Source organism: Sceloporus occidentalis, unplaced genomic scaffold (assembly GCF_023333645.1).
Source record: "Sceloporus occidentalis isolate IW3139 unplaced genomic scaffold, rSceOcc1.0.p SCAF_65, whole genome shotgun sequence".
Lineage (NCBI taxonomy): Eukaryota > Metazoa > Chordata > Lepidosauria > Squamata > Phrynosomatidae > Sceloporus > Sceloporus occidentalis.
The window spans coordinates 652,582-679,291 of record NW_028317045.1 but is presented as its reverse complement, the minus strand read 5'-3'; the positions used below and the strand labels follow the sequence as shown (position 1 = coordinate 679,291).

The 26,710-nt window shown below is 39.7% G+C and overlaps 1 protein-coding gene across 1 annotated transcript in view; it reads left to right on the top strand.

Annotated features, from left to right (window-relative positions):
• LOC149286945 (anthrax toxin receptor 2-like) overlaps positions 1 to 26,710 on the top strand; it is a 152,166-nt gene that overhangs the window by 74,540 nt on the left and 50,916 nt on the right. The window contains exons 4-10 of the mRNA XM_089493570.1: positions 5,446 to 5,527; positions 11,182 to 11,289; positions 11,374 to 11,442; positions 12,748 to 12,828; positions 21,960 to 22,020; positions 23,013 to 23,108; positions 25,882 to 25,951. Coding sequence (XP_089349696.1) covers positions 5,446 to 5,527; positions 11,182 to 11,289; positions 11,374 to 11,442; positions 12,748 to 12,828; positions 21,960 to 22,020; positions 23,013 to 23,108; positions 25,882 to 25,951 — 567 coding nt within the window. The remainder of the gene's footprint in view (positions 1 to 5,445; positions 5,528 to 11,181; positions 11,290 to 11,373; positions 11,443 to 12,747; positions 12,829 to 21,959; positions 22,021 to 23,012; positions 23,109 to 25,881; positions 25,952 to 26,710) is intronic.

Genomic DNA, 26,710 nt, shown 5'->3' with positions numbered 1-26,710 from the left:
ATAAAGTGAGCTAAGCCATTTTGAGATCACTGGCATTAATAACACGTTCAAGAGGACCTCTAATCATTTTTTTTGTTAAAAAAAATATAAAAAAATACAAAAAAATAAAATATTATAAAGATAATAATAAAAAAAATAAAAAAAAACTTACACCCCATTGCCTTAGCATACCATCTACCGACTATAACCCTCCTGCCCCCGTTCACAACCCCCAAACCTGTTAAGCCATAAGCATAAAAATTCTACAAAAAATTTACACCTTACAGTATGTTCCCTATAAGTGCTGGGAAAGTATGGAAAATCTATATAAATTAGGTATTTCTGAAATCGGGACATCCGAATTGATAAACTTGGAGGGGTTTTTAAATCACTTTACCTAATTTTGTGATGATTCGGAGGGAAAATTTTAAAAAAAATTAGGTGTTTTTTTTTTTTTCTAAAACAATTGTCAAACATTCAAGTAGGGGAGCACTTGGGTAATAGGGACCAAAATATGGTATCTTTTGAAATAAACTCAAAAAGAAATTTGCGCATGGGGAAAAGGAAAGCATATCATTAAAAAGGCCAATTTCAATAATACAAGGGCAGTTTTACATGTACCATTGGGTAATAAATATAAAAGAAACAGATTGAAACCAATGTGGCTTAGTGGGGAAGTAAACCAAGAAATTAAAAATAAGAAAAGGGCTTTTAAAGCAGAGGCACCCTATATAAGACATGAGGACGCCAATAATGCATGCAAAAAGTTGATTATGTGGGCTCAACTAGAAAATGAGAGTGATAGCTAAAGAGAGAAAAACCAGCCCCCCCAAAATTGTTTAACCCCTTCAGGGCCGGCATCCTCGTACTGCGTCTTTCCTTGAAGACCGCAGTTTTATTTAAATATTTTAATTCTGTGCTCGTGATTTGCTTCAAAGCAAATTGAGGGGGGGGGTGGCTGCTACAGATCGCTGGGGACACCCAGCGGTCAGTAGCAGCGGCCCCTCGCGATCCCAGTGTCTATAGCAATGCTGGATCGCGCATCATCGATGACGTACCTGGTACATCCAGGTCTGTGGGTGACACCCAACCAGGAAGTACCAGGTACGTCACCGATACGGAAGGGGTTAAGTACAGAAATTCTAGAAAAAAACGAAAGTGTAGGTACACTAAAAACAGAGATGGGTTTGTTAGGTAACGAGGGCCAGCAAAAAGCAGAAACTTTAAATAACTATTTTTCCTCGGTATATATTAAGGAGGAACCTATGGCAATGGATAGGCAAATGACTACTGCAAACAAATTGTGATTGGATGACTCGGGTCCAGGTGATGCAGCAACTAAAGAAAGTTAATGTCAACAAAGCTCTGGGGCATGACAGTATTCACCCACGAGTACTTAAGGAGCTAAGTCAGGAAATAAGTGAACCTCTCTTTCTAATCCTCCGGGATTCTTTTCTTTCAGGAATTGTACCAGAGGATTGGAGGAAGGCAGATGTGGTTCCTATATTCAAAAAGGGTTCAAACTCTTTGCCTGGAAATTAGACATGTGAGCTTCACTTCTGTGGCTGGGAAAGTATTTGAAAGGCTATTAAGGGATAATATTCAGGACTTTATTGGGAAGAACAGTGTTATTAGCAAAAATCAGCATGGTTTTATGAAACATAGGTCATGTTGTTGTTCTTGGGTAGAACATTGGCTTAGTGATAGAGTACAGAGAGTTGTAATAAATGGTACATTTTCAAGCTGGACAAAAGTGGTAAGTGGTGTCCCACAGGGTCCTGTTCTGGGACCAATTTTATTCAACATATTTATAATTGTTCTTCCAATAGGCGTTAAAAGTCATGTTTCCATGTTTGCAGATGACACTAAACTCTGTAAAGTAATACAATGTGAGCAGGATATTACTTTGCTGCAGAGGGATTTACATAGACTGGGGGACTGGGCACACAAATGGCAGATGAAATTTGTCACGGAAGCCTCCGTGCCATGGGCTCCTGGAGGGGACTGAGTGCCTCCTTCCTACAGACTATGGGTCCTGGTAACGAGTGCCACATTTCCCCAAGTACAAGAGACTCTAAAGACTGTGGAACACAGATTTGGGGCGCCTGAATTTTGGGAGGGGCCTTATGAACGGTGTTACACTCCATCGGGTCAGGCTGAACTTGATGGTCGCATGTCTTTTTTTCCTATATAACTATGTAACCATGTTAATTAGTGGAGATCCGTACGAAAACACAAAATTGAAACATTTTGTGAAAAAAACAAGTTCATATGAATCCGAATGCAGGAGTCTTCTGTCAAGCCTTGTAGAACACATGCTCCAGGTCTCCATGGTGACTAGGAATTGCCCCCTTGTGTGTTGGATTTCACATGCTGGACATACAGACTGCCTCAATTTGTCCTCATACAGCCTGTTTTTCCTGAATGCTGGTAATTATTTTTTTCCAGGCAGGTTGAAGATATTCATTATCTCATCAATTGCTGCTTTTTGCACAACATTGCCACCTTGTATTTATTTGCTTCATAATATAACTATTTCCTTAAGGACGCGGGTATTTTACTCTTGAGGACACAACGTTTTTTGGCATTTTTGCTATGTCTTTACCTGTAATTTCCCACTCTCTCATTTGTTGTACCCACATAAACCATATATTGTTTTCTTAGGAGAATTAGGACTTTCTTCTTCATTTATATGTATTAGAATTTGATATTAAAAAGTGGGCAACAATGGAAAAAAACTCATATTTTTCCACAGAATATGCAAATACAGAAAAATAAATCTTAATATCAGTCCACATTTACTGTATATAGCCAAGTCCCACATAGATATGTCATGTTTTGGGATCTTAAATGGTCTAAATTGAAATATGAAAATTTCCACTTTTTCAAACTTTACCAATCTATTTACTGAGCGCATGTCTCATTTGAGCCAGTATGCTGGCCCTATATTTATACTTAACTCAAGAAAACTATATTTTTGGAATACTAGACAACCATGGATATTTGCATATGGGCATACGTGCATCTTTTATGGTCTTCACATGGTAAAAATAATATGCATTTTATTTCCAAATATTTACAATTTTACCTCAAAGGTTAATGATTGATATACTGGGTCTGTGATGGTTTCATGTTTTAAATATATATATACTTTTGAAAACTAGACATCCCAGGGTATTTATCTAGGGGCATTCAGTCACATTTAATGCAGCTGGTTTCACACCAGCATCTTCAGAATGTAATGGTAAAGACAAAAAAATTCAAATATTTACACTTTTACTATTTTTTTCGGACTGAATATGGGCATGTACAAAAAACAATCACACAATCTGCATTTGGTAGTTCAGCGATGCATAGGTTTGTAAAAAATAAAATCTCCCACTTCCTCCAAAAAGCCCACAGTACTTAACATATTAAACTTACATACTTCCTAACCAAACATTTATTTTAGTGGAACGAAGCACATAAACTCTAAGTAAAATTCAAGTAATTTCATACCCACATACTATGAGTAGGTAAACGAAACTTTCTGATTTACTAAAAGTCCTTCAAACAATGCTATTAACAAATGAGAATAAAATAAACATCACAAGTTCCCAGTAATGAAACTCCAACTCTCTACTCATCCACACAACCTACTGGCTAAAAAAAACCTAGCCTAAAAACTCATTAACCCTAAACCTTACACTAAAATTCCCTAAGTAACCGTAACACTAAAATGCAATACTAAATTATCTTAATCCTGACACTAAAATTGCCTGCTCAGTAACACCACCACTAAAATTCCCTGCTTAATAACCCCGAATAAATAATTACATTCATAAAAAATTACTTGGGGTAAAAACAATAACCATTGAATGTAAAAAAGAAAGTAGTCAATAGTATGGGTATAACTTATATGATCACTGTAATAATTTAAAAAATATTCAATAAAATCCTGGAGGGATGCGTGATGTAAGTAATATTATGTCCTCCGTCCCAAGGGGGTTAAAAGCAAAACAGAATATGTTTTTAAGGGTGGACCACTATTACAGTACAGCTAATGGAAACATTGAACGCAAAGTTGAAAAAAAGGTTTCTAAAAAGTAGTTATTTGGGAAAAAAATGTTACATGAAAAATGTGTGTATTGCATATGCCTTGTTATTGTAACAAAATAATAAAAATCATTATTAGCAGTGTAGCTGGACAGTTATGATTTATCTTGTTTGCCGTGTTTTTTTCTTAGAACCAGTATACATGAATTACATGTTAAGGGTTTAGTCCATGCATTGAATGAAAACTTCCAAGTCTTAGTTTCACAGTGAGCGGAATATACATATTCCTTTCCTCAAAACCTTTGTAGTACGAAAGTGGGCATTTTGATACTGGCACTAATGACATCTGCTGCTAATAATTTCTAATAATGAATTATCTATCACCAGGCATGTGCACGGGATTTTTATGCAAAAGTGATGTCTTATATCTATTTGCTTCATAATACACAAGCCAGTACTGATTCTACCCATGCAAAATGCAATGTTGTGAAACAGAGCCATTTAATCCATAATTACATACTTGGATATGGAAACACTCAGCATAGCTCTCAGTGATGCCTCAACAGAAAAAAAAGGAGAAGCCAACAGAGAAAAACCATTGCTGAAGTGAGAGAGGAGTGCATTCATAAATCTATTCTTGTAAATTATGTTTTGTAAGCAACACAACAGCTGTCTGTTTTAACAATTTTGCTAATATAAAACAAAAGTTGCCTGGTGATCAGTTTATATTTAGTTTGATTATAAAAAATACTGTTACTATAATATTAAAATGTTAGTGTCCAAAATATCTGCTGCATGAGAATGGTTTAATGAATACATAGTATAATGGATTTGCTGCCAAACGGTAAACTGGGCTGGTATTGGCAGACAACTTTGATGCGGCTTCAACAAATTTATTTTTAGGCATTTAGCTTTTCATTTTGTATATAAAAACATCTGTGGGTTAAGTGGAACAAATAATATTCCAGGAAAACTGTTTTATGTCACAGTGGTAAGCTGTATATTATATGTAGATTATTTATGTTGAAAATGCATGCATATGATAGGTAAATATTAATGTGGTCACCACTGCAAATGCATAGAGGGTTCTGCAGAATCCTGCCATTTGCATCTGTCCCTTTCCCTACCCCCTGTTTGGCATACAAGACATCTCTTACCACCTTATTTCACACAGGAGTTTCAGGTGGTGTGTGTTTATATATAGAATTAGTATACCGTTTTTTTAAGGTTGACTAAAAATTAAATATAAGAATATTACATGAATATTAATGACCCAGCTAGAAGCCATACTACATTCCTAGAACTGGACATATTCTGTAGATGAGTTTTATAATGGGAGATTCAATTAAAGGGAATTAGTACAGTTAAGAATGTGAGGTATTAAAAAAGTGTAATTTTGTGTAATATTTTGTTTCTTTTTATGCTTAATAGAGCCAAAATCGATAAGGGGCTTCAGGATCTGCGTGATGTAAAACCAGCAGGAGAAACATATATGCATGAAGGTTTTATGCTTGTAAGTTGCAGTGTAATCCTTACATTCTGGTGTAATATTTATCTCATTTTATTTTTTCTGCTTTATACCATGGGACTGTATAAATCCCAGGGGCCAGGAAGCCCAGCATATTTGTGACTCCTTGAAATGTCAATATGTATGTTAATTTATCCCAAACAAAACCAAAGGTTGGCCCTTTTACTTCTATATAATTCTAAATGCTTATTCTTTTTGTTTACCCAATTCCAATACACACATTTTTAGCGTATATTTAAGTAAACTGTCACCCTTCAAATGTCATTTTACACCAATCAGCCATAACATTATGACCTGCCTAATATTGTATAGGTTCCTCCTTTTACCCCTGTCGAGGCATGGACTCCACTAGACCTCTGAAGGTGTACTGTGGTATCTGGCACCAGTATGTTAGCAGCAGATCCTTTTAGTTCTCTAAGTTGCGAGGTGGGGCCTCCATGGATGCATGCTAAGTGACACACAGGTGGCTGGCCATCCATGTGATTCATTAGACTAGACCACCTTCTTCCATTCCTCCGTGGTTCAGCTCTTATGCCCATTGTAGGCCCTGTCAGCAGTGGACAGGGGTCAGCATTGGTACTCTGACTGGTCTGCGGCTACACAGCCCCATACGCAACAAACTGAGATGCACTGTGTGCTCTGACCTTTCTATCAGAACCGGTAATAACTTTTTCAGGAATTTGAGCTACAGTAGCTCGTCTGTTGGATTTGACCATACAGGCCAGCCTTCGCCCCCCTCCATGTATCAATGAGCCTTGGCTGCCCATGACCCTTTCGCCGGTTCACCGCTTTTCCTTTTTTAATATGTACTGACCACTGCAGACCCCACAATAGCTGCAGTTTTGGAGATGCTCTGACCCAGTCGTCTAAGCCATGACAATTTGGCCCTTGTCGAAGTCTCTCAGATCCTTATGCTTGGCCATTTTTCTTGCTTTGAGGACAAAATGTTCACTTGCTGCCTAACTGGCATGTGCCATGATAACAAGCTTATCGGTGTTGTTCACTTCACCTGTCAGTGGTACTGATGTTAATGGCTGATCGGTGTATATCATTCCATTGTCCTCCTATGACAGATGTCTGGGTTGTATAATATTGTATTTTTCGGCAGATGATCACTTTATTTTTGAACAAGAAGTTAATAAGACACATTTTTCATTTAGTTTTTTGGTTCAATCCCTTTTTTTTCAACAAATGTAATCTTCTGCCCTTTCTGTTCAGACAAAATTTAAAAAAGGCTTTTTGGATTCTGAAATTAAAATTTTGACGCTAGCTCAATGTCTACTTACCTTCTGCAATAGCTGCTTCGGTGTCTCAGCTTGTCCATCTCCTTCTCTATAGCTCCTCTTCTTGTTCTTCTCTGCTGCTTCTCTTTTTGTACTTTGCTGCTTTTTGTTCTTCTCGTTCTTCTTTTTCTCCCAGCTTTCCGCTGCTTCTGGCTATTCCCTGCATTATTCTGACCTCTTCCATGGACTTCAGAAACAGGTTAGAGCCTCAATGTACACTCTCCCTGGACTGGATAAATAGGTTATCCCCGTGGTGTGTGCTGAGGCTCTGTCCTGTTGCGAAAACCACTACACCAAGCTAGTCTGTCTGGTGCTGCAGTCCCGTTTTGGTTTAACCCCCTCCGGTCTGGTCCTCGGGAGGATCGTGTTTCCAAGAGCAGGGTAAGGGCTTCCCGGTGGGACTCTAGCCTTCTTACTTTTAGCAGCCCTTGGGCGGGCTAGCTTGAAGCTCTGCTTCAGTCTGCTGTCGATTTCAGCTGATCCTCGCTGTGACTTGCTTCTGGTTCCATCTCAGCCTGCCAGGAGGCGTCTGAGGTCAGGAAGGGGCAGATCTGTAAGCAGCTCTCAGGTCAGAGAAGGTTTTTGGCGGTTTCTGGACCTTTTTTCCACACGGTTTGGTAAGGTTTTTCTATTTATTGGCTTGTACTGCTCTTAGCTTGCAGTTTACTTCTGATGAAGTGTCCTGCCATCCTGAGATGTTTTGTTCTGGTGTTTTTCTGCCTCTTAACCCACGTTAAGGGAGTTTGTCTGCTTTTGTTTTTAACCGTCTCCTATCCTTCATTATTAGGATGTCGCTAGATAAGCAAGACCTCCCTTAAGAATCACCAGCTCCTAGGAAGGCTACGTCCATGACGAAACATTTTGCCTGTAAAAATTGCAAGGCTATGATGTCTGACGCCTCTAGGAAATTTTGCTCATCCTGCCTCAAAGCCAGAGAGGAGTCCATTTCAGAATGCAAGGAATGGATGAAGGCTGAAATCTAGTCCACCTTTCAGCAGATTAAATCCTCTGTTTTAGATTCTTTACCTCAGCCTAAAACTGTGGGCCCTGACCATCTGCGTGGGTTATGGCCCTCAGGTCAGGATCCTTACTCTTCAGGCTCTGAAAAGGAATGGCATATGGAGGATCCTGAATCCCTGGAGGATGGGGAGCTATCGGAAGAATCCTTTTTCTTTCCAGCAGAAGAAGTGAACAAGCTGGTTACTGCAGTAAGGGCCATTCTGGATCTGGAAGAAGAGCAGCCGAAAGGCAAACCAGGGCTCTTTTTTAAGAAACCTAAGGTTTTTCCTGTTCATGAAACTTTAAAGTCCATAATCACTGACCAGTGGAAGTCTCCGGAAAGAAGGCTAACCACCTCTAAAAGGGTTTCCAGACTGGTGGCCAGAGCCACCGGAAGATCTGCTATTCCTTTAGAAAATTTCTCTCATTTTTCGGATCCCATGGACAGGAAGGCAGAAGGGGTAGCTAAGAGATCTTTTGAAGCCTCAGCAGCTATCTTTAAACCAGGCATTGCAGCAGCCTCAGTAGGTAGGGCTATGCGCTTATGGCATCAACAAATTGAAGATGATATCCTAGGTGGTGCAGGAGAAGAGGATATTCAGATGTTAAAAGCGCTGCTGATTTTTTTTTATGCGACTCAGCTATGGAATCCGTACGCATGGCTGCTAGGGCCTCTGCCCTGTCAGTTGTGTCTAGAAAGGCTCTATGGCTCAAAGCCTGGTCAGCAGACTCAGTTTCCAAGCAACATTTGTGTGGGATCTGTTTGGGAAGGAACTGAAAACTTTATTGGAAAAGGCTACTGGGGATAAGTACTTCTTGCGTAAACGTAAACCCCTACCACGTTTCCGTCCAAATCTGTTCAAGCCTTCCAAAAGTCAAGATTTCAGATCCCAGGCTCGGTTTCATGACAGACCTTCCAGATTTCAACCCTTCCGTGGTAGAGGCAGACCCTCCTCATCTAAACATGAAGATGGAGCCACAAAGGGACCATGGCGCCAGAAGTTGTGCGGTAGGGTACAGGCTGAAATTTTTTTTTAGACCTACGGGCTCTTGTTTGTTCAGACGCTTGGACCCTGGGGATCATTTCCAGAGGGTACGGTCTAGAGCTTGTCAGCACTCCCGCAGAGCATTTTATGATGTCTACACGTCCTGCGGATCCTTCCAGGAGAAATGCGCTTCTGGATCTGGTGTAGGATTTTGTCAAAAAACAAGTACTGATCCCAGTTCCTGCTGCCCAAAGACTCCTACTCCCACATCTTCATGGTTCCCAAACCATCAGGAGACTTCAGGCTTATCATAGACCTCAAGTTTCTAAATCGATTCGTGACTCAGGATGAAATCTATCAAATCCACCGTGGAGCTTCTTTCCGAAGAGGATTTCCTGGCTACTCTCGATCTTCAAGACGCCTATCTCCATGTTCCCATCAGGCAAGATTCTCAGAGGTTCCTTCGGGTGGCCATCCCGTCTACATTAGGCACTCGTCACTTCCAGTTCCAAGCCCTTCCTTTCGGTCCTGTTTCAGCACCGAGAATTTTCACGAAACTACTATCAGGGGTCGTGGCTTTCCTAAGGAAAGAAGGACTCAAGGTAGCCCTGTACCTAGACGACTGGCTTCTGGCAGCAGGTTCTCAGCAGATCCACAGCTACAACAGCCAACAAGAAACTCCCTCTGTTTTATTCCCTGTCAGCAGCAGGCCATCCTTTAGCTCTGGATGCTTTTTCTCAGGTTTTGGCCTTCGATTTGGGTTATCTTCCCCCTCTTCCTCTCACCGCCAGAGTTCTCTGGAAAATCAAGAGGGACAGATCTCGGGTGATTCTAATAGCTCCCGACTGGCCCTAAAGGATTTGGTACCTGGAGTTGATCCGTCTGTCCATAGAGAGCCCACTAAGGTTGGAGAACAAACCAGACCTGCTCCATCAGGAGCCTGTCCTTCACCCAAATCCCACCTGTTTCAGTTTATCAGCATGGCTCCTGAAATGGAGACTTTGATTCAGGCAGGTCTCTCTAAAGAAGTAGCTGAAACCTTGATGAAGAGCCGGAAATGAGTTACCAATCTCCAGTATGATAAGATCCGCAAGTCCTTCTCCTTATGGTGTTCTACCAGACAACTCCAGGGTCCTGTCGTCTCTCTATCAGCGACGTCCTAGATTTCCTCCTGGCAAGTTTCCATAAAGGTCTGTCTCCAGCCACCCTGAAGGTCCATGTGGCAGCCCTCAGCTCCCTGTCGTCCGAACAGTTAGCCACAGCTAGAATTCGTCCATTCAAGAGGCCGCTGATGTCCTCCTGGGACTAGAATTTTGTCCTCCCCCCACCCTTCGAGCCTGTAGAGGATATTCAGATCAAAATTCTCACCCAGAAGGTGGTCCTACTGGTGGCTTTAACGTCAGCTAGAAGAACAGCTGAGATTCAGTCTCTATCCATTTTAAAACCTTACCTCTGTTTTTTTGACGATAGAGTAGTTCTTCGTACGCCTCCGGATTTTCTTCCAAAAGTCATGTCTCCTTTCCATTATCATCAGGATATTGTCCTTCCGGTCTTCTGTCCTCACCCTGGTAATGAAAAGGAACGCCGTCTCCATTGCTTGGATGTTTGCAGGTGTTTGGAAGTCTTATCTACAGAAGACTGCTCCATGGAGAAGGTTTTCAAATCTATTTGTCTCCTTTTCCGGAACTAGAAAAGGTCTTGGAGTTTTGAGATCCTCTATAGCTAGATGGCTGATTTCCGCTATTTCTCATGCCTATGAATCGGCCAGTAAAGAACCTCCCTCTGGTCTAGAGGCTCATTCCACTTGGGCAGTTGTGACATCTTGGGCTGAGGCTTCTGGAGTGCCTATTGAACAGATTTGCAAAGCCGCAGTATGGAAGAATGCTCATACCTTTATCAAACATTACCGTCTGCAATCCGCCGGTCTGGACGATGCCAGATTCGGTAGAAGAGTCTTGGTGTCCATTGTGTCTTCCCCTCCCTAAGTGTCTTTTTTATATCTTCTATGCTCTTACCTGAGAATTTCCTTTCCTTGTTACTTCCTGTTAGCAATTTTTGTTGCCCTCCCTAAACAAAGGCTTTTTTGTTTACCGTATTTGGTCTTTTGTATTCACTGTGGGTAAGGGGGAGGTTCTGCGGGTTTAAATCTTTCCTGCCCTATTTGGATAGATGGGAAGTAACAAGGAAAGGAAATTATCAGGTAAGAATTTAATGTTTCATATTCAGTTTCAGCTACTGATTAAAAAATGGTAACTTACACTCATGGCCTGAACAGAAAAAGATCTACCCACAAAAACAATTCTGATTATAATGTCACCTTATTTATGTTGTTTTTAAATAATAAAGTTCAAAACGGTTGGCTTTTTTTTAGGCAAATGAGCAGATTAAGAAGGCAGGAGGAAAAAGTACTGCAAGTGTAGTTATCGCTCTAACAGATGGCAAACTGGCGGATCAGATACCACAACTGACAAAACAGGAGGTGAGTATTGCATACATTTTATATAATGTGGCAATGAGACATGAATTGTGACCTATTAAACTAACATCCATGTCTTTGGTTTAGGCTGATAAAGCACGTATCATGGGGGCCAGAGTTTACTGTGTAGGGGTCCAGGGTTTCCAGTATGATCAGGTGTGTATGTATGAGCTTAAATGTTTTTTCAATGGTATTTGGGTTTTCTAAGCCATTCAACAATGCTTATATTATGTATCAAACAGGAAGAAATATCTTTTTTTTAATCCAGAGGAGATGTATAAATTGACATTGAATTTGGCTGCAGATAAGAACCACTCAGCCCATTTAAAAACAGCAAATCTTATATGATCCATGGTGTTGTGTTATGTTTACATTCCCTCACTTTATTTGCCTCTTCCACTAATTCACCTCCCGCTTAATATATCTTTATGGTAGCACATGGTTTCCATTTATTTCTCACTCAGGTGCCAGTTATTCCTGATGTATGTAGCCATATTGCAGATTTATAGTTTAATTAATGTAGATCCCATCCAGCTTTATTAATTCGTTTGCAAGTTATACTAGGCCAGAACACACAAAAGCTGTCATAGTAAGGGATATGCACAAACATAGAAAAGGAATCCCAGCACTCCAAATAGCTTCCAATCTTTAGGATACTTTATTAAGAGAAAGCAAAAAAAAGCAACTTTTTGGCCAAACAGGGCTTTTGTCAAGCTGTTTGGCCGAAACGTTGCTTTTATTTTTGCTTTCTCTTAATAAAGTATCCTAAAGATTGGACGCTGCTTGGAGTGCTGGGATTCCTTCTCTTTGTGTGCTTCAAGAGGGTTTATGCTGTCCCTTTTTTCCTGCTAGCACCCAGCTTCCTGGGAATTCAGTGCAGAACCATTTTTTCTTTTTTATAGTAAGGGATGTGTTGAACTACAACAATATGCAGTGCTGTAATTTAGTATATCAGATTGACATTGATAAGGATACCACAACAGCACACAGCCTAAGTATTGTTACCTGCATGTCATCTTAGGACTCATTATCTTGATTTTAACCTGTGCAGAGACCATGTGTCACCATTGATAGATTTACACCAAAACAAAAGGTAAGAATACAGCACTCAATTATGAGATGGTGCACGAGCCAGGGTACCACCAGTCCCTCAAATATCTAGAATAAAGAAGCAGAGGCTCAGCACTTCAATGGTGAGGTGAGTTTATTCCACAGAGGTAGCGTTTGACACGCAGGTCTTTCTCAAGCCATGGAAGTGCTGAGCCTCTGCTTCTTTATTCTACATTGATAGATTTAAACATATTTAAACAAACGTATAAAATATATATATTCATATGCTTACCTGAAAATCAGTGCAATGTTAAGTACATACATAGTATTTTATATTCCACTCATGCACCAGTTATGCTTATTTGAAAATCACTGCAATGTTGTCTACATGTTTTCATTTATTTCCTACAGCTTGTAAAAATAGCAGATACAGAAGAAAATGTGTTTCCTGTTGAAGGTGGATTTAAGGCTTTGGGGGGTATCATCAATTCAGTAAGTAGAACAAAGTAAACTGTGGTGAGTTAGAATATAAATAGCGCAACTACACCAAAGCTTTTGTTTTCTGATATGTTCAATATGCCCATCAAAAATAACTATTAAAATAAGTAGTATAGTTCTAAAATACCATATTTGCTCGATTATAAGACTACCCTGTAGGAAAAAACGTTTTATTAGTGAATATTCACGTAGTTACATAGTTAGATAGGCTGAAAAAAGACATGCGTCCATCAAGTTCAGCCTTTCCCTTATCTGTTTATTTCTTGCTGTTGATCCAAAAGAAGGCAAAAATCTCTTTCCAATTCTGCACAAACTAGGGAAACAAAATCCTTCTTGACCCCAGAATGGAGGTTCAGATCTCTCCTTCGATCAAGAAGCTGTTTCCCATTAATTTAACAATTATATCCCTGAATATTATGTTATTGCAAGTATTCATCCATTGTTATTGTCCTTACTGTAAAAAACCCTTTCCTTTGCTTTAGACTAAATCTCCTTTCTTCCAGTCTAAATGCGTGACCACGTGTCCTATGCATAGTCCTGTTAATGAATAGATTTTAACACAATGGTTTGTATTGGCCCACAAATATATATATATATAATGCTATATCACCTCTGAGGCGCCGTTTTTCTAAACTAAACAGATTTAAATTAATTAAACTTTCTTCATACCTACAGTGTTCCATTTCTTTTATTAATTTTGTAGCCCTCCTCTGCACTTTTTCCAGTGCCCTATTATCTTTCTTTAGAATAGGTGCCCAAAATTGCACAGCGTATTCAAGGTGTGGTCTTACCATTGATTTATAAAGGGGCAAAATTATATTTCTATCCCGCGAATTGATGCCCCTTTTTATACATGACAGTACCTTACTGGCCTTAGCAACTGCTGACTGACATTGCACATTATTTACTAGTTTGTTGTCTATAACAATTCCCTAATCCTTCTCTTTTGTTATTATCCCTAATTCACTACCATTTACGGTGTAAGTTGCTTGTGCATTCCTTACCACAAAGTGCATAACTTTGCATTTATCTACATAAAGTTTTATCTGCCATTTGTTTAGTGTCATCTTCAAACACGGAAACATGACTTTCAAAACCTATTGCAAGGTCATTTATAAATATGTTGAATAAAATTGGTCCCAGGACAGAACCCTGAGGAACATCACTTACCACTTTTGTCCAGCTTGAAAATTTACCATTTATGACAACTCTCTGTACTCTATCACTAAGCCAGTGTTTAACCCAAGAACAAGAATTTGCATCTAGACCAATTTCTGTCAGTTTGAATACTAACCTATTGTGTGGAACGCCTTGGCAAAAGCCAAGTAGATTACATCCACTGCAACACCCTGATCTACACTTCTACTTACTTCTTCATAGAATGCAAGGTTTACTTATTTCCAGACTTAGCTCCTAAAGTACTCGTGGGTGAATACCGTCAGGCCCCGGAGCTTTGTTGACATTAACTTTCTTTAGTTGCTGCAGCACCTTGTCCTGAGTCATCCAGTCACAATTTGTGTGCACATTTTTTGCAGTAGTCATTTGCATATCCATTGCCATAGGTTCCTCCTTAATATATACTGAGGAAAAATAGTTATTTAAAGTTTCTGCTTTTTCCCGGTCCTCGTTAACTAACTGTTTTTAGTGTACCTACACTTTCCTTTTTTTTGTTTTTTAGAATTCATGTACTTAAAGAACTTTTTGGGGTTTGTTTTGCTCTCTTTGGCTATCCCTCTCTCATTTTCTAGTTTAGCCCATCTAATCACCTTTTTGCATGCATTATTGGCTTTTATAAGATGCCTCGATTTGTCTGATTTAAATGCTTTAAAGGCCCTTTTCTTTTTTTTATTTCTTTGGTTTACTTCCCCACAAAGCCACATCCCCTCCAACCTTCTAGCCATCCTGTCCCCCAGCACAGCAGACCCTCTTCTGTTTAGGTGCAATCCGCTGCCTTTTTACTGTTGCGTGCGGCACAGGTAATATTTCTGAAAATACAACCTTGGAGGTCCTTTTCTTCAGTTTACTTCCTAATTCCCTGAAATCATTGTTTAGGACCTTCCATTCCCCACTGACCCGGGTCGTCCCCAGCCCCTCCCAATAATCCATCCACTCTGTCAGCAGCATGCCGGACCCGAGCACCCGGGAGACAGCTAACTGTCCGGTTGAGCCGATAAGAGCGGCAGATTACCCTATACACTCTCTTAATTATAGAGTCCCCTACCACCACAACCTGTCAAGCCTTTCTTACACTCTCAGCCCCACCCGTACTAGAGGGGCTGTTCCCTCGGCTTTAAGAAGGAACAGGTTCCTCCAGTACAGCTACTCCTGAGCTGATGCACCATGTAATATGTCACTCACTTCCCACAGTGCTAGCTTTGACCCTAAACAGCTCATCAGTGCCATCATGTTGGGCAGACTAGATGGACGGAATGGTTCTTATTTGCCGTCACTTTCTATGTTTCTCTCTTTGTCCCCAGCTTGTCAGTGCCATCTTTGCCTTTATGCAAAGGCTTAAAGCTTAAAAAGAAGCTGCTGAAAGAGGGGGTAACTAGCTCATTTAGCACCCAGGGCAAGAACAGAAACTTGTGCCCCCACTATATCGATACAAAGGCTATTTTAAGGAAAGTAGATAGATACACAACAAGGAAATCCATGATATTAGAACTGCAGAGAGTTAAAAAAAAAATATAGTAAAACAAGTTTCCCCAAACTTTATTTACTCAGATTTTGACACTGAGGGTGGGTACTCCCATCGATATATACTGAGCATGATGGTGGTACAATATAACTCCCATCAATATATATATATATAATTACTGAGCCTGACAGTGGTATACCACAACAGTATAACGCCTATTATTATATAGTGATCCAGACACTGAGAGTGATACAGTGTATTTCTGATTATAGCAAGACAGACACAGCCGGTGGTACACCATATCTCCCATCACTATATATTGTACCAGACACTTACGGTAGTACAGCATAACTCCCAATCACATCAGTATATTAGTAACACTTTTTAATGTTATGTGCTGAAGGGTTAGCCCATCAGAATGCACAATTAAAAATGTAAACATTGATCCATCACTGATTAACAAATTACATTTTTATGGTATAAACAAAATTAGAATAAAAAAAAAACCAGAAAACTACTAGTGCGATTAACTGAAAACACAGCACCCAGATTGCGCACATAGAACTTACCCTAGCACCCAGATTGCACACATAGAACTTCCCCTACCCATCAGGCTGCACCCTGAGGACTTGCCTCAGCACCCAGATTGCACTTATAGTACTTGCCGCATCACCCAGATCAGAGTGGGCGGAACAGACGCTTTATATGCAGGAGGGGTGGTGCTCCCAGCATCGGCTCCCTCACCTAACATTATGAGGGGTTGTACAATGGGCGGATCTGCAGGCGTGATGCATGACGTCACGCCTGAGATCCCTATAAAACACCTGAACACCATCATGTCCGTGCTCAGATATTCTGAGATGTTCTTTGCCCTACAGAGTGTCTTCAGTTCTGTGCTCCTGTCCCTATTGTGACCTAGTTACCTTGCCTATTTGATTGTTCCCTGAACTTGACCTTCCTGAACTTGCTTGTTGATTGCTGCCTGAACTCTGACCTCGGTTTACCTACTGACTGGATTTCTAGTCACCCCTGCATATTGGGCTACTCCTCCATTAACACCGCTGGTACAAGACGGTGCCTGTCATTGGTATGGCTATATGCAAACAATTGTGATCTTCTGGCATTCTTGTAATTAGAATTCTTAAACCCAAAAAGAGATTATCCGTGTACTTCCCCTATCTTTCCCCAATTGCCAATTGGCTCAATACCTTAACTTTCTTTGTTGCAAGTATAGCTGTCCATACTGGAATCTCTTCTGATTCGTCAATGCTTGTATCGTGGAAGTAGTGGTCAGTTTCCAAAGTGGATCTCGCTTTCATTCTCCTGATCGAGGTGGTAGACTCTTGGTTCTGGCAGGAACACATAGGGCACTATTGAGCTCTCCTGTGCAGAATATAGCTGGGTGGTAAAGAAAGGATAAAATGGATATGCGAGATTCTGCAGTCAAATTTAAAGGGCCTCACGGCTATCCTATGCATTAAGGTCCATATGATGGCTGGAGTGTCCCCTTAAGAACTGTATTTTTTTTCCTCTTTTTTCAAACCAACAACATATATGTAACTAAAAAGTACAGTTGTGCTTTGTTTGCCTTTTATGAGGAATCAACAGTGGGCTTTTTTTTATACATCTATCATTTAACAGGTGCTATAGTTTTGATTCTACTCTTCTAGCATAAGTTCACTTTCTATATGTCCTTTACAGCTTTAGTTTATTTTCTATCATACTCTCCAGTTAGTTAATTGCATATTTTTTTCAGGCCTGTGTCACAAGGATGTTGTGTTACAGGAAGTAACTGTCACTGTTCTGCATCGTGGCACTCTTTCCGTGTGCAGATGTCTGGCACAACATTAAAGCATATGTAATGACATTTTTTTATAAAAGAAAACCAGAGCTAGGCATATTTTGTGTGAAACAGAATGCTTTTCTAAATGAAAAAGTGCTAGTTTTATAGATGACCCTTAGACATTTTCAGTTATCTAAGTAAATGTTGATTTTAATGTGTGTTAAAGAATAAAAGGTAGTTTGTTGTGACTAATATAATATCTAAAGATCAGTGATGATTTAAAATAATGGTACAGATATATAGCTTTGAACATAAACAGTGGTGAAGAGTTCAACCCATTGATCTTCTGTATCGCGTTGGACTTCAGAAGGACAATAAAACATTGTTAATTTGATTTTGTTGGTCATGCAACACCAAACATCTGGGCTGGATACACCACCTGATCTATCAAGTCCTGTCTGGAGTGTTCTGTGGTAAGGTGTTAAGTAATTCTTCTACCTTCCCTGGACTTTACTTATAAGTGATTTTAAATATTTAGTTATTTTTTAACACCTGAGAATTAAAGATAAGTGTGTAAGATTCATTTACACTAACTAATGTTATTTAGTTTCTTTAAATAAATCCACAAGAAGTGACGGCTGTATTGTTTCAGGTAAAGGAGTGGTGAGACTTGTGGAGTCAGGCTACGCTTTATTAAGTGCTAGGCTTTATTAAGATTGTATTTATTCAGTTGTTTTCATTGTGCATCTTATTTTGAGGTTATCAGTCATACTAACCATTTATTACCACATGTTGATCACTACAAAACACACTGTCCATCCTTAACCACACTGAGCAGCTTTCCGGCTCCTGGATCAGACTTGTAAAAGCATCCCCTCTCTCGTGCTGGAAAAAGTGATCTGTGACCCAGGTAAACACAGCTGGCTCTGCTATTGCCCTTATAGCACATTTTAACCCCATTCATCAGCATAATCCACCAGGCTGTAGGTTGTATAAGCCTGCTTTAGATGGATATATGGGCTTCTTTGATATATTGTTTGCCCATGGCAAAAATTGATTGGAGAGTTTTTGTACTTGGAATACATGACATGTTTACTTTGAGAACCAGGATGTATCTAGCCTTGCATGATATTATTTTTCTCTGTTTGTATACCTGTCAATTATCTTACATTTGATGGCTGATATATGCACTTTACAGAACTCTTAGATGTATTTTCTGCCTCAGGCTTACATTTAAATCTGTTGTGGTCTGGTGCATTTCCTTTTTGTAAACTGTCACCACTGAGAGATGGTTTTACTGCTGGTTTGTCATTGTGTGGCAGTTACTTTACTGAGTATACGTGGAAATGTTTAGAACAAAAAATCAGAATGCAGTTATATTACAAATTTCTATATTATTACTGAACATATTTTGTTTATAGAGGTTGCTGTAGTAAACAGATCTTAAAGCAGATATGTATTCAACTTGCAGGGGGAGCTCAGAGTTGGAGAGACCCCCTTAACATCCATTGACTGGTCATGCACGTCACGCAAAAACGGTCACTTAACGACCTATGACGTGCCTGACACGTCATTTCATTAAAATAAGCTTAGAGGCATGTCGAGGCATTCGATGTAGAGGCATTCAGCAACAATGAGATCGGCATCAGGGACCGTGTCTGGCCCCTCCCCGGGTGTCAACATCCGCCATACACTGTATGGAGGCGGACACCCATTTTAAAAGAGTTTAGGAGGCGATCGTTGATCACGAGGCATTCAGTGACACTGAACACTCGCCCCAGGACACCCTGTGACCGCTCCGCCACTGCAGTTACTTATTATGATGAGCTATTAAGTGCTAAAATTAGCACTGTATCTTCCCAAAAATCTTGACATGGAAAGAGTTAAAGTAAAAGGATTTCAAATACCCAAGGGGTTTCAAATTTTTTTAAAAAAATGAGTGGTTTGATGGGGTAAATTGGAGTGGCTGGGCTCAAAGATAGGGCATAGGCACAGACTGACCAAAATGGGGGGAAAAAGCACACATCCCAAATGTGGCCTTTTAGCCTCCAAATACCAGACAAACCCAATGCGTGGGTGGTATCACTGTACTCGGGAGATGTTGCTGAAGACATATCGGGGTGTTGTTTGATAGTGATGTATACCTGGAGCTATAAATTTATACCCAAAGTACAATTTGTATGAAAAAAAATACAAACAAAAATACTACCACAAACTTTGGCAAAGGCTGGTGGTAGAATCTCATGCATGGAAAGGTTTAAAGTACTAGCATTTGAAATACCTTGGGGTGTCTAGTTTTCTAAAATATATGGTTTGAAGGGGTACATTGAATTAGCTGGCTTCAAAGATGGCCCTATTATGACATGGGGGCAGTAGGACCAGATGTAAAAGTTCCAAGTTAAAAAATGTGCACTTCCTAAATGTGGAGTTTTACCTCCAAAACAACCTGACAAACCCATACATGGGGGCTATCACTGTACTCAGGAGATGTTGCTCAATACATATTGGGGTGTTGTTTGAATTAGCTTTTTTGGATGAGTAAAAGATTTTTCGGGTAAATGTCAGAAAATGTGTATTTTTATTTTTTTTCAATTCTTCATCATCTATTATCAATTTATGGGAAATTACATAATATGATCAAAATAATGGTATCAAGAAAGCCCTTGTCCTGAAAAAACAATATATAACAATATATATTTCATAATATATAAATGAGTGAGGAGAAAATGACATCTAAACACGAGTGGCGCTTGTGACAGCTCTCTGAAGAGGTCACAGTGCGTCATGGGGTGGGTTTTCAGTGTTGCTGAATGCCTCACTATCAGCGTTTCAATGACACAGTTTAAGCTTAGGTGAGCTAAGCTCTTTTAAACCCTTCAGTCTCCTATGGACGTACCGGTATGTCCAAAAAACGCATCCCAAGAATCCACAATGGACGTACCGGTATGTCCCGGTACATCCCTGCCACTGCATGGAAGATCAGGCTGTTTGACAGCCTGGATTCCCCCCTGATAGCAGAAGCCAGCATCGTAGGTAACAGCTTCCGGCATGAAATCCGGAAAACTGTTACATTTTTAAATTTGATCGCGCCTTCAGGCCTTCCCTTCCGGGTTGCGTCACTGCTGACATCACCTGGAAGGTCATCTGAGGACAGGATATCCCCTGCAGGGATATCCGGTCGCTCTGATTAGGCACAGACACTGTGATCTCTATACAAGTCTATGCAAAAAAAATTACATCCCATTGCCCTAACACAACATCTACCCAGTATAACCCTTCTGCCCCCGTTCACAGCCCCCAAACCCATTAAGCCATAAGCATAAAAATTCTATGAATAATGTACACCTTATAGTATGTTCCCTATAAGTCCTGGGAAAATCTATGTAAATTGGGTATTTCTGAAATCAGGACATTGAATTGATAAACTTGGAGGGGCTTTTCAATCACTTTACCTAATTTGAGGATTCAGAGGGAAAATAAAAAAAAAGTTCCCTAGTTTTTACTAAATTTCTCATTCTAAATTTTCAGCTAATCATCTAACTATGGTATGAAAAGAAAGCTCTATCTCTCCCTGAAAAAACAATATATAGTTTACATGGGTACACTATTCACAAGAAAAGAGAATAATCCATGAAACCGACATAGCGCAAAAAGGGCAAAATTGCTCCGGGACTTGAGGTACCAAAAACCCCTGGGATTGAAGGGGTTAAATGAGGCATCTGTTTCCATACCATATAAGGCGGCCGTGTGCCCTGCCTGAGGCCTATCCAGCCGCATGGCCCCAACCGAGGGTTATCCAGCTGTGCAGCCTATGCTATCCGACTGGCCCAGTTGCAGTCTTGCCAAGATGCATCCGTTTTTGCTTGGTTCTATCTGTGTCTTCTGATTACTGATCATACATCATGGGATACAGACAGAGTCCTTGGTATCCCCTGCATCTTGGCTCCTCCCTGACTTTCTTGCTTGTTTAACTCGCTTACCGTGGCACTTCTCTCCAGATCTCACTCTGTCCTGAAACTCTGGATCTTCTGTTAAAAACTCTTTGTCCACAAACAGCTTGCCAGTGCCACCGTTGCCCACAAACAGCTTGCCAGCGACATTGTTGCCCACAAACAGCTTGATTCTGGATCTTTCTCCCCAAATATTTAAACAGTGATATCTCTGGCACGCAATGGGTGTGTCATGTTACGCCACAGGTGATGTGATTATCGGATAATTTATACTAGATATAAGCATTTGTAAAATACAGTAGTGCATACCTATGGATAAGCACTAAGTTTAGTACGAACCACGTTAGGTGTTTATTTTCATGAGAGCGATATACCTATGCTGACGGCTTAGAAATAATTATTTTTGCACATTGAGGCGTTTGTACCTTTTATTTGCAATGCCTTGTTCTCTCCGCATAACAGCAACTAGCTGGCTGCCTCAATTCTTCTTCAGGCAGGTGTAAAGTGGCTTCCTAGTCCGCCTAGGATACAGCACTGTATAGGTGTGATAATCAGGTGTATGCATATTTTTGGTCATACTGTGTATTTTATGCATTGAAGTGCATATGGTCTGTTTGCATTCCATTTTCAAAAGCTAATATAAGTGTGATGGTCAGGTGGCCACATACGTTTGGTCATATAGTGTAAGTAGCTGTAAGAACAAAATATGTATTACATATGTTGAAAGGTAATTTGCATATTTATTTTTTTGCAGATTTTAAAGAAGTCGTGCACAGAAATCTTGTACGTTGAGCCATCATCTGTCTGTGTTGGTGGTAAGAGTTATTTATTTTCATTATCTGTGCCTTGACTATAACTCATATTGACTTTTTTTTCAACTGAATATATTGTATTGTGAAAGCAAAGAATGAAACCAACCTTCCTTGTCCGGGCCATTCTGCCTTACAGCCAAATACATATTCATAGAAGTTTTTATGGAAAGGATGTTGATATGAAAAAATAAATAAAAATGATTGAGGGTAACTATACTTAGTTTATTCAGTTCAACAGTTGATCAAAAATGTATGTATTTTATCTTAGGTCTCTATTCCAATCATCCACACATTACATTTTCATTTTACTCTGCAGTCCAATACCTTTTTCTGGTTTATAGACTGGTTTCCCCTTCTGAAAATATTTGTAATCAGAGTGTTGGATCATCCCACATAAGAAAAAAAAATGAACTGAATGGGAAAAAGACAAGATAATGCAAACTGCATGTAGTATAATGCATATGGTAAAACCCCACTATTTAAAAAAAATATATCTATATAGAGAATAATGTCTGAATGGACAATAAAGTCTATATACTTTATACATATACCGATTGCCTACCTGCATGATTAAAACACAATACCCTCTCTCACAGTATAGCTTGATGAAATGATGAGGGAATGTTACCCGTGGAAACCCATTTTATAGCAATTGTCACCAGTGACATATTCATACTGGCTCCTGTGCATAGTGGCTTTTGCTCCATCCTATGAAGGCTCCAGCTGCTTGGCTCATTTCTTCGTAGTGTAAATAAGCAAGAAGAGGCAATCAGAGAACTCTTTTGTAACTGGTTCATTGAGCAGTGACTTTGTTTGCCTTGTTTTGATGCAATATTTTCTTTTAACAAGGATTTAACTGTGTAGCCCAGGACAAACTTAAAATGCCTAAACATTAGTAGGATTGGTAAATAAAAAGTTATGCTTGGAAAATAAATACATGTTATATTTTCTTAATTCTTGTTTTATATCCATACATTTGATTTTATTTTCTATAGAGGAATTCCAAGTCGTCTTAAGAGGAAATGGATTTTTACTTAGCCGAAATGTAAATGAAGTCACCTGTTCTTTCCTTGTGAATAACACAAAAATAAGTAAGTGTCTAATAAACTACTTGGTCGGGAGTAATGCTATATATGCAGAGGTTCACAAGCCAGAATTGGTTTTCTAATTTCCAGCCTCCTACAGGATCTTTTTTTAATAGGGATTGAGTTTAATCTCAGTATAATATAGCACATCCCATAAAAATGTTCTTAGCACTGTTCTGTCAGTATATATGTTATAAATATACCTGGGAACTTCTGAGCTCCGGCTACCCAGAGTCTTCCCTTGCGGGATGCAGCCATGACTGCCCGCTGACATCTGTGGGGAGGATGTCAGTGGAAACCCCCCCCATTTAAAGGGCAAATGGACAGGGAGCTGGGTGTGTCAAGACCCCGCGACCCGGACGATTCGGGTTTTGACCCAGAGAACTGGTGTGCATTACCTCCACCATTTTTTGCCAAAACATACAAACTAAGACCCAAACAGCCAGATTTTGCACCCTTTGTTCACTCATATCATAAAACTACATTTTTCAGTTTTCAAGTAGGACCCTCTTTACCTTACCTTATGTGTAATGCAATATGTAAAGTACTGCATAAATTGTTGGCACTATTCAAAGCACACTGCTTGCTTGTTACAGCCAAGATGAGAAGCCTGAGATATGACAGCTGATTTACTGCAATATCATAATAATAGAGCTACAGAAACAAACTCACATTAACCCCTTTCGTGACAATGGCTGATTTTATTTTTTGTACCCTTCGTGACAATGGCTGTTAACATTTCGGCAGCAGCGGAGGTTGTCTGCATGCATCGCAGAGACCTATACCGGCTGGCAGAGAGGAGGATCCAGGTCCCCTGCAGCGCTGCAGTGGATTTGGGTCTTAGTCTTGTAGTCAGACCTCTATTTCACGTCTCATTAGAAGACGGCCTCGAAAATAAGACGATGGTTATTTTTCAGAGCATTTGCTCTGAGAAGAACCTTGTCTTAAAATTAAGCAAATACGGTATATTGTTTTTGACAAGACGGGCTTTCTTTAGATGTCGTTATATTGATTGTATCATATAACTTACTATCAAAAAGTATAAAATAGGGTGAAAAAATTAGAAAAAGGGACTTCTGACTTTTACTTGAAATTTTTTTTACTCATCTATAAAAGCTAATGAAAAAACCTGCTAAATAGATTCTACTATTTGTCCTGAGTTTAGAAATACCCAATTGTATTTATTTATTTATTTATTTGCTATTTTCTGCACGTTATAGGGCAACAAGTAGCATTTTGCTATTTCAAAACCATTTTTTCCAAATATGGTAATTCTGCCCTCATGTGCTATTTGGAAGATCTTTGAATCTGTCCAATGCAATTTACCCCATCAAACCCTACATTTTTGAAAACAAGACACCCCAAGGTATGTCAAATGTTAGTATTTTAACACTACACTAATACACTAATCCCACCACCGGTCTTTGTTAAACTTTGTGGTAGAAATTTTTTTGTGTTTTTTTCCCCACACACATTTAACTTCAGGTGTGAATTTACAGCTCCTGGCATATGCCACTGTCAAACACTCCAATATGTGTTCAGCAGCATCTCCTGAGTACAGTGATATCCCCCATGCATGGGTTGGTCAGGTTGTTTGGAGACTAAAAGGCCACATTTGAGAAGTGCGCATTTTTCAAATTGGAATTCTGCCCACATATCCTATTTGGGATATCTTTGTAGCCAGTCAGTTCAATTTACCCCATCAAGTCATATATTTTTTTGAAAACTAGACACACATGTACACATGTACATATTTTACTACAAGCCTTCAAAGTTTGCAGTAGTATTTCTACATTAGGTATGAATTTACAGTTCCTTGTATATGTCGCTGTGAAACAACACCTTAATTTGTGTTCAGCAGCATCTTCTGAGTACGGTGATATCCCCCATGCATGGGTTTGTTGGGTTGTTTGGGGGCTAAAAGGCCACATTTGGGACATGTGTATTTTTCAAGTTGGAAATTTGACATGTGGTCATCCTGCCCCCTGTGTTAATTGGGATATTGTTGGTCCCGGTCAATTCAATTTAAAAAGTAGACACCCCATGGGTGTTTAACATGCCAGTATTTTAACTCTTTGGATGCGAGAATTGTTTGTGAAGATAAAGCGCAAATTTTAAAAAAAAAATGTTTTACAATGTAAAAAAAACAAAACACAGCCGAGAATTATTTTAACATGTTACCATTTTTTCCCCAATTTATTTTACTAATGACTTGCATGGTTGAATGCAGTACCTGTATTCGACCTGCAAGGGGAGCCAGAGTTCTCACCAGGGTGTGGAAACTTGTTTGTTTATTTTTTTAAGAACGGAGCCATCTTGCAAGAGGCAAAATTTCTCATGGTGGCGCTCGTCACCGCTTTCCAGAGTGGTCAAAGTGCGTCCTTAAAAGCTTAGGAGTTGAACTCTTTTAAAGTGGAGCGTCCGCCGCCATACAGTGTATAGCGGACATTGATGTCCCAGGCAGGGCCCGCATATGGCCCCTGATGCCGATCTTGATGGTACTGTATGCATTCCAGCAACACAGTTTAAGCGAAGAAAACGTTAGTAGATCTCTTTCTAAGCTTGTTCAATGCCATGAGGTGCCAGGCACATCATTGGTTGTTAAGTGACTGCTTTTCTGTGATGTGCCTAGCATGTCATTGGTCCTTAATGGGTTAAGTATTGTTTAATATATATATCTGTAGCTCTGTGGACTTTTCCCTCACACCTATTTAATTCAGTCATGTGATCTGTTGCTTTTCTAACATAACTAATCTTTTTTTATTGTTTTTTTTTCTAGCTGAAAAACCACTCACAGTGCAGGCCCAATATATGATCTGTCCAATCAAAGTACTATATGAAGCTGGACAGTGAGTATAAACTATAAGAACAAAAGGTTACAAGTGAAAAAGATAATTGTATAGCATTTGAAGTTTGAGACTTTACAAGTTAATGTACTAATGAGACACACGCATTTTAACATCATCTAACTGGAGAGGTTATTTGTGAGCTTTTGGGGGTTTATTCACAGTGGTGGACTTTACTTTGCATTAAGTGAGGTTGTCCATACTAGGAGGGTTGAACTGTATAAAGTAAATAATTTATCGTTTGTGAAGATTTTTACCTCATTAAGTTGACTATGTATTATGGAGATCCAGTTCAGCCATAAAACATTCTCTCACTCATTCACACAATTCATCCAAACACAAATTCATTCATTCTCTCACTCATTCTCACTCTTTATTTCAATATTCTTACTACCCTTATTCTCTATCTCTCTCTCCCCCCTTTCTCACTTTCTATCCCCTCTCCCTCCCTTCTCACTTTCTATCCCCTCTCCCTCCCTTCTCACTTTCTATCCCCTCTCTATGACGTCATATCCCAGCGCTCAGCATGACATGCCGGCACCACGACCGAGCTGGAGGCCACACGGAGGAGACAAAGGGGCGCCTGAGCGGTCGCTGAAAAATTATTGTTCAGCCACCGCTCGGCGCCCCTCTCTCTCTTATCAAAGACACATGCAATGCCTGCATGCATACATAAATACGTACCAATATGTACCAATTCTATTTGCTGTTACTATCCCAGTGAATATAATGATCATTATTATTGACAATACCAACTCAGGC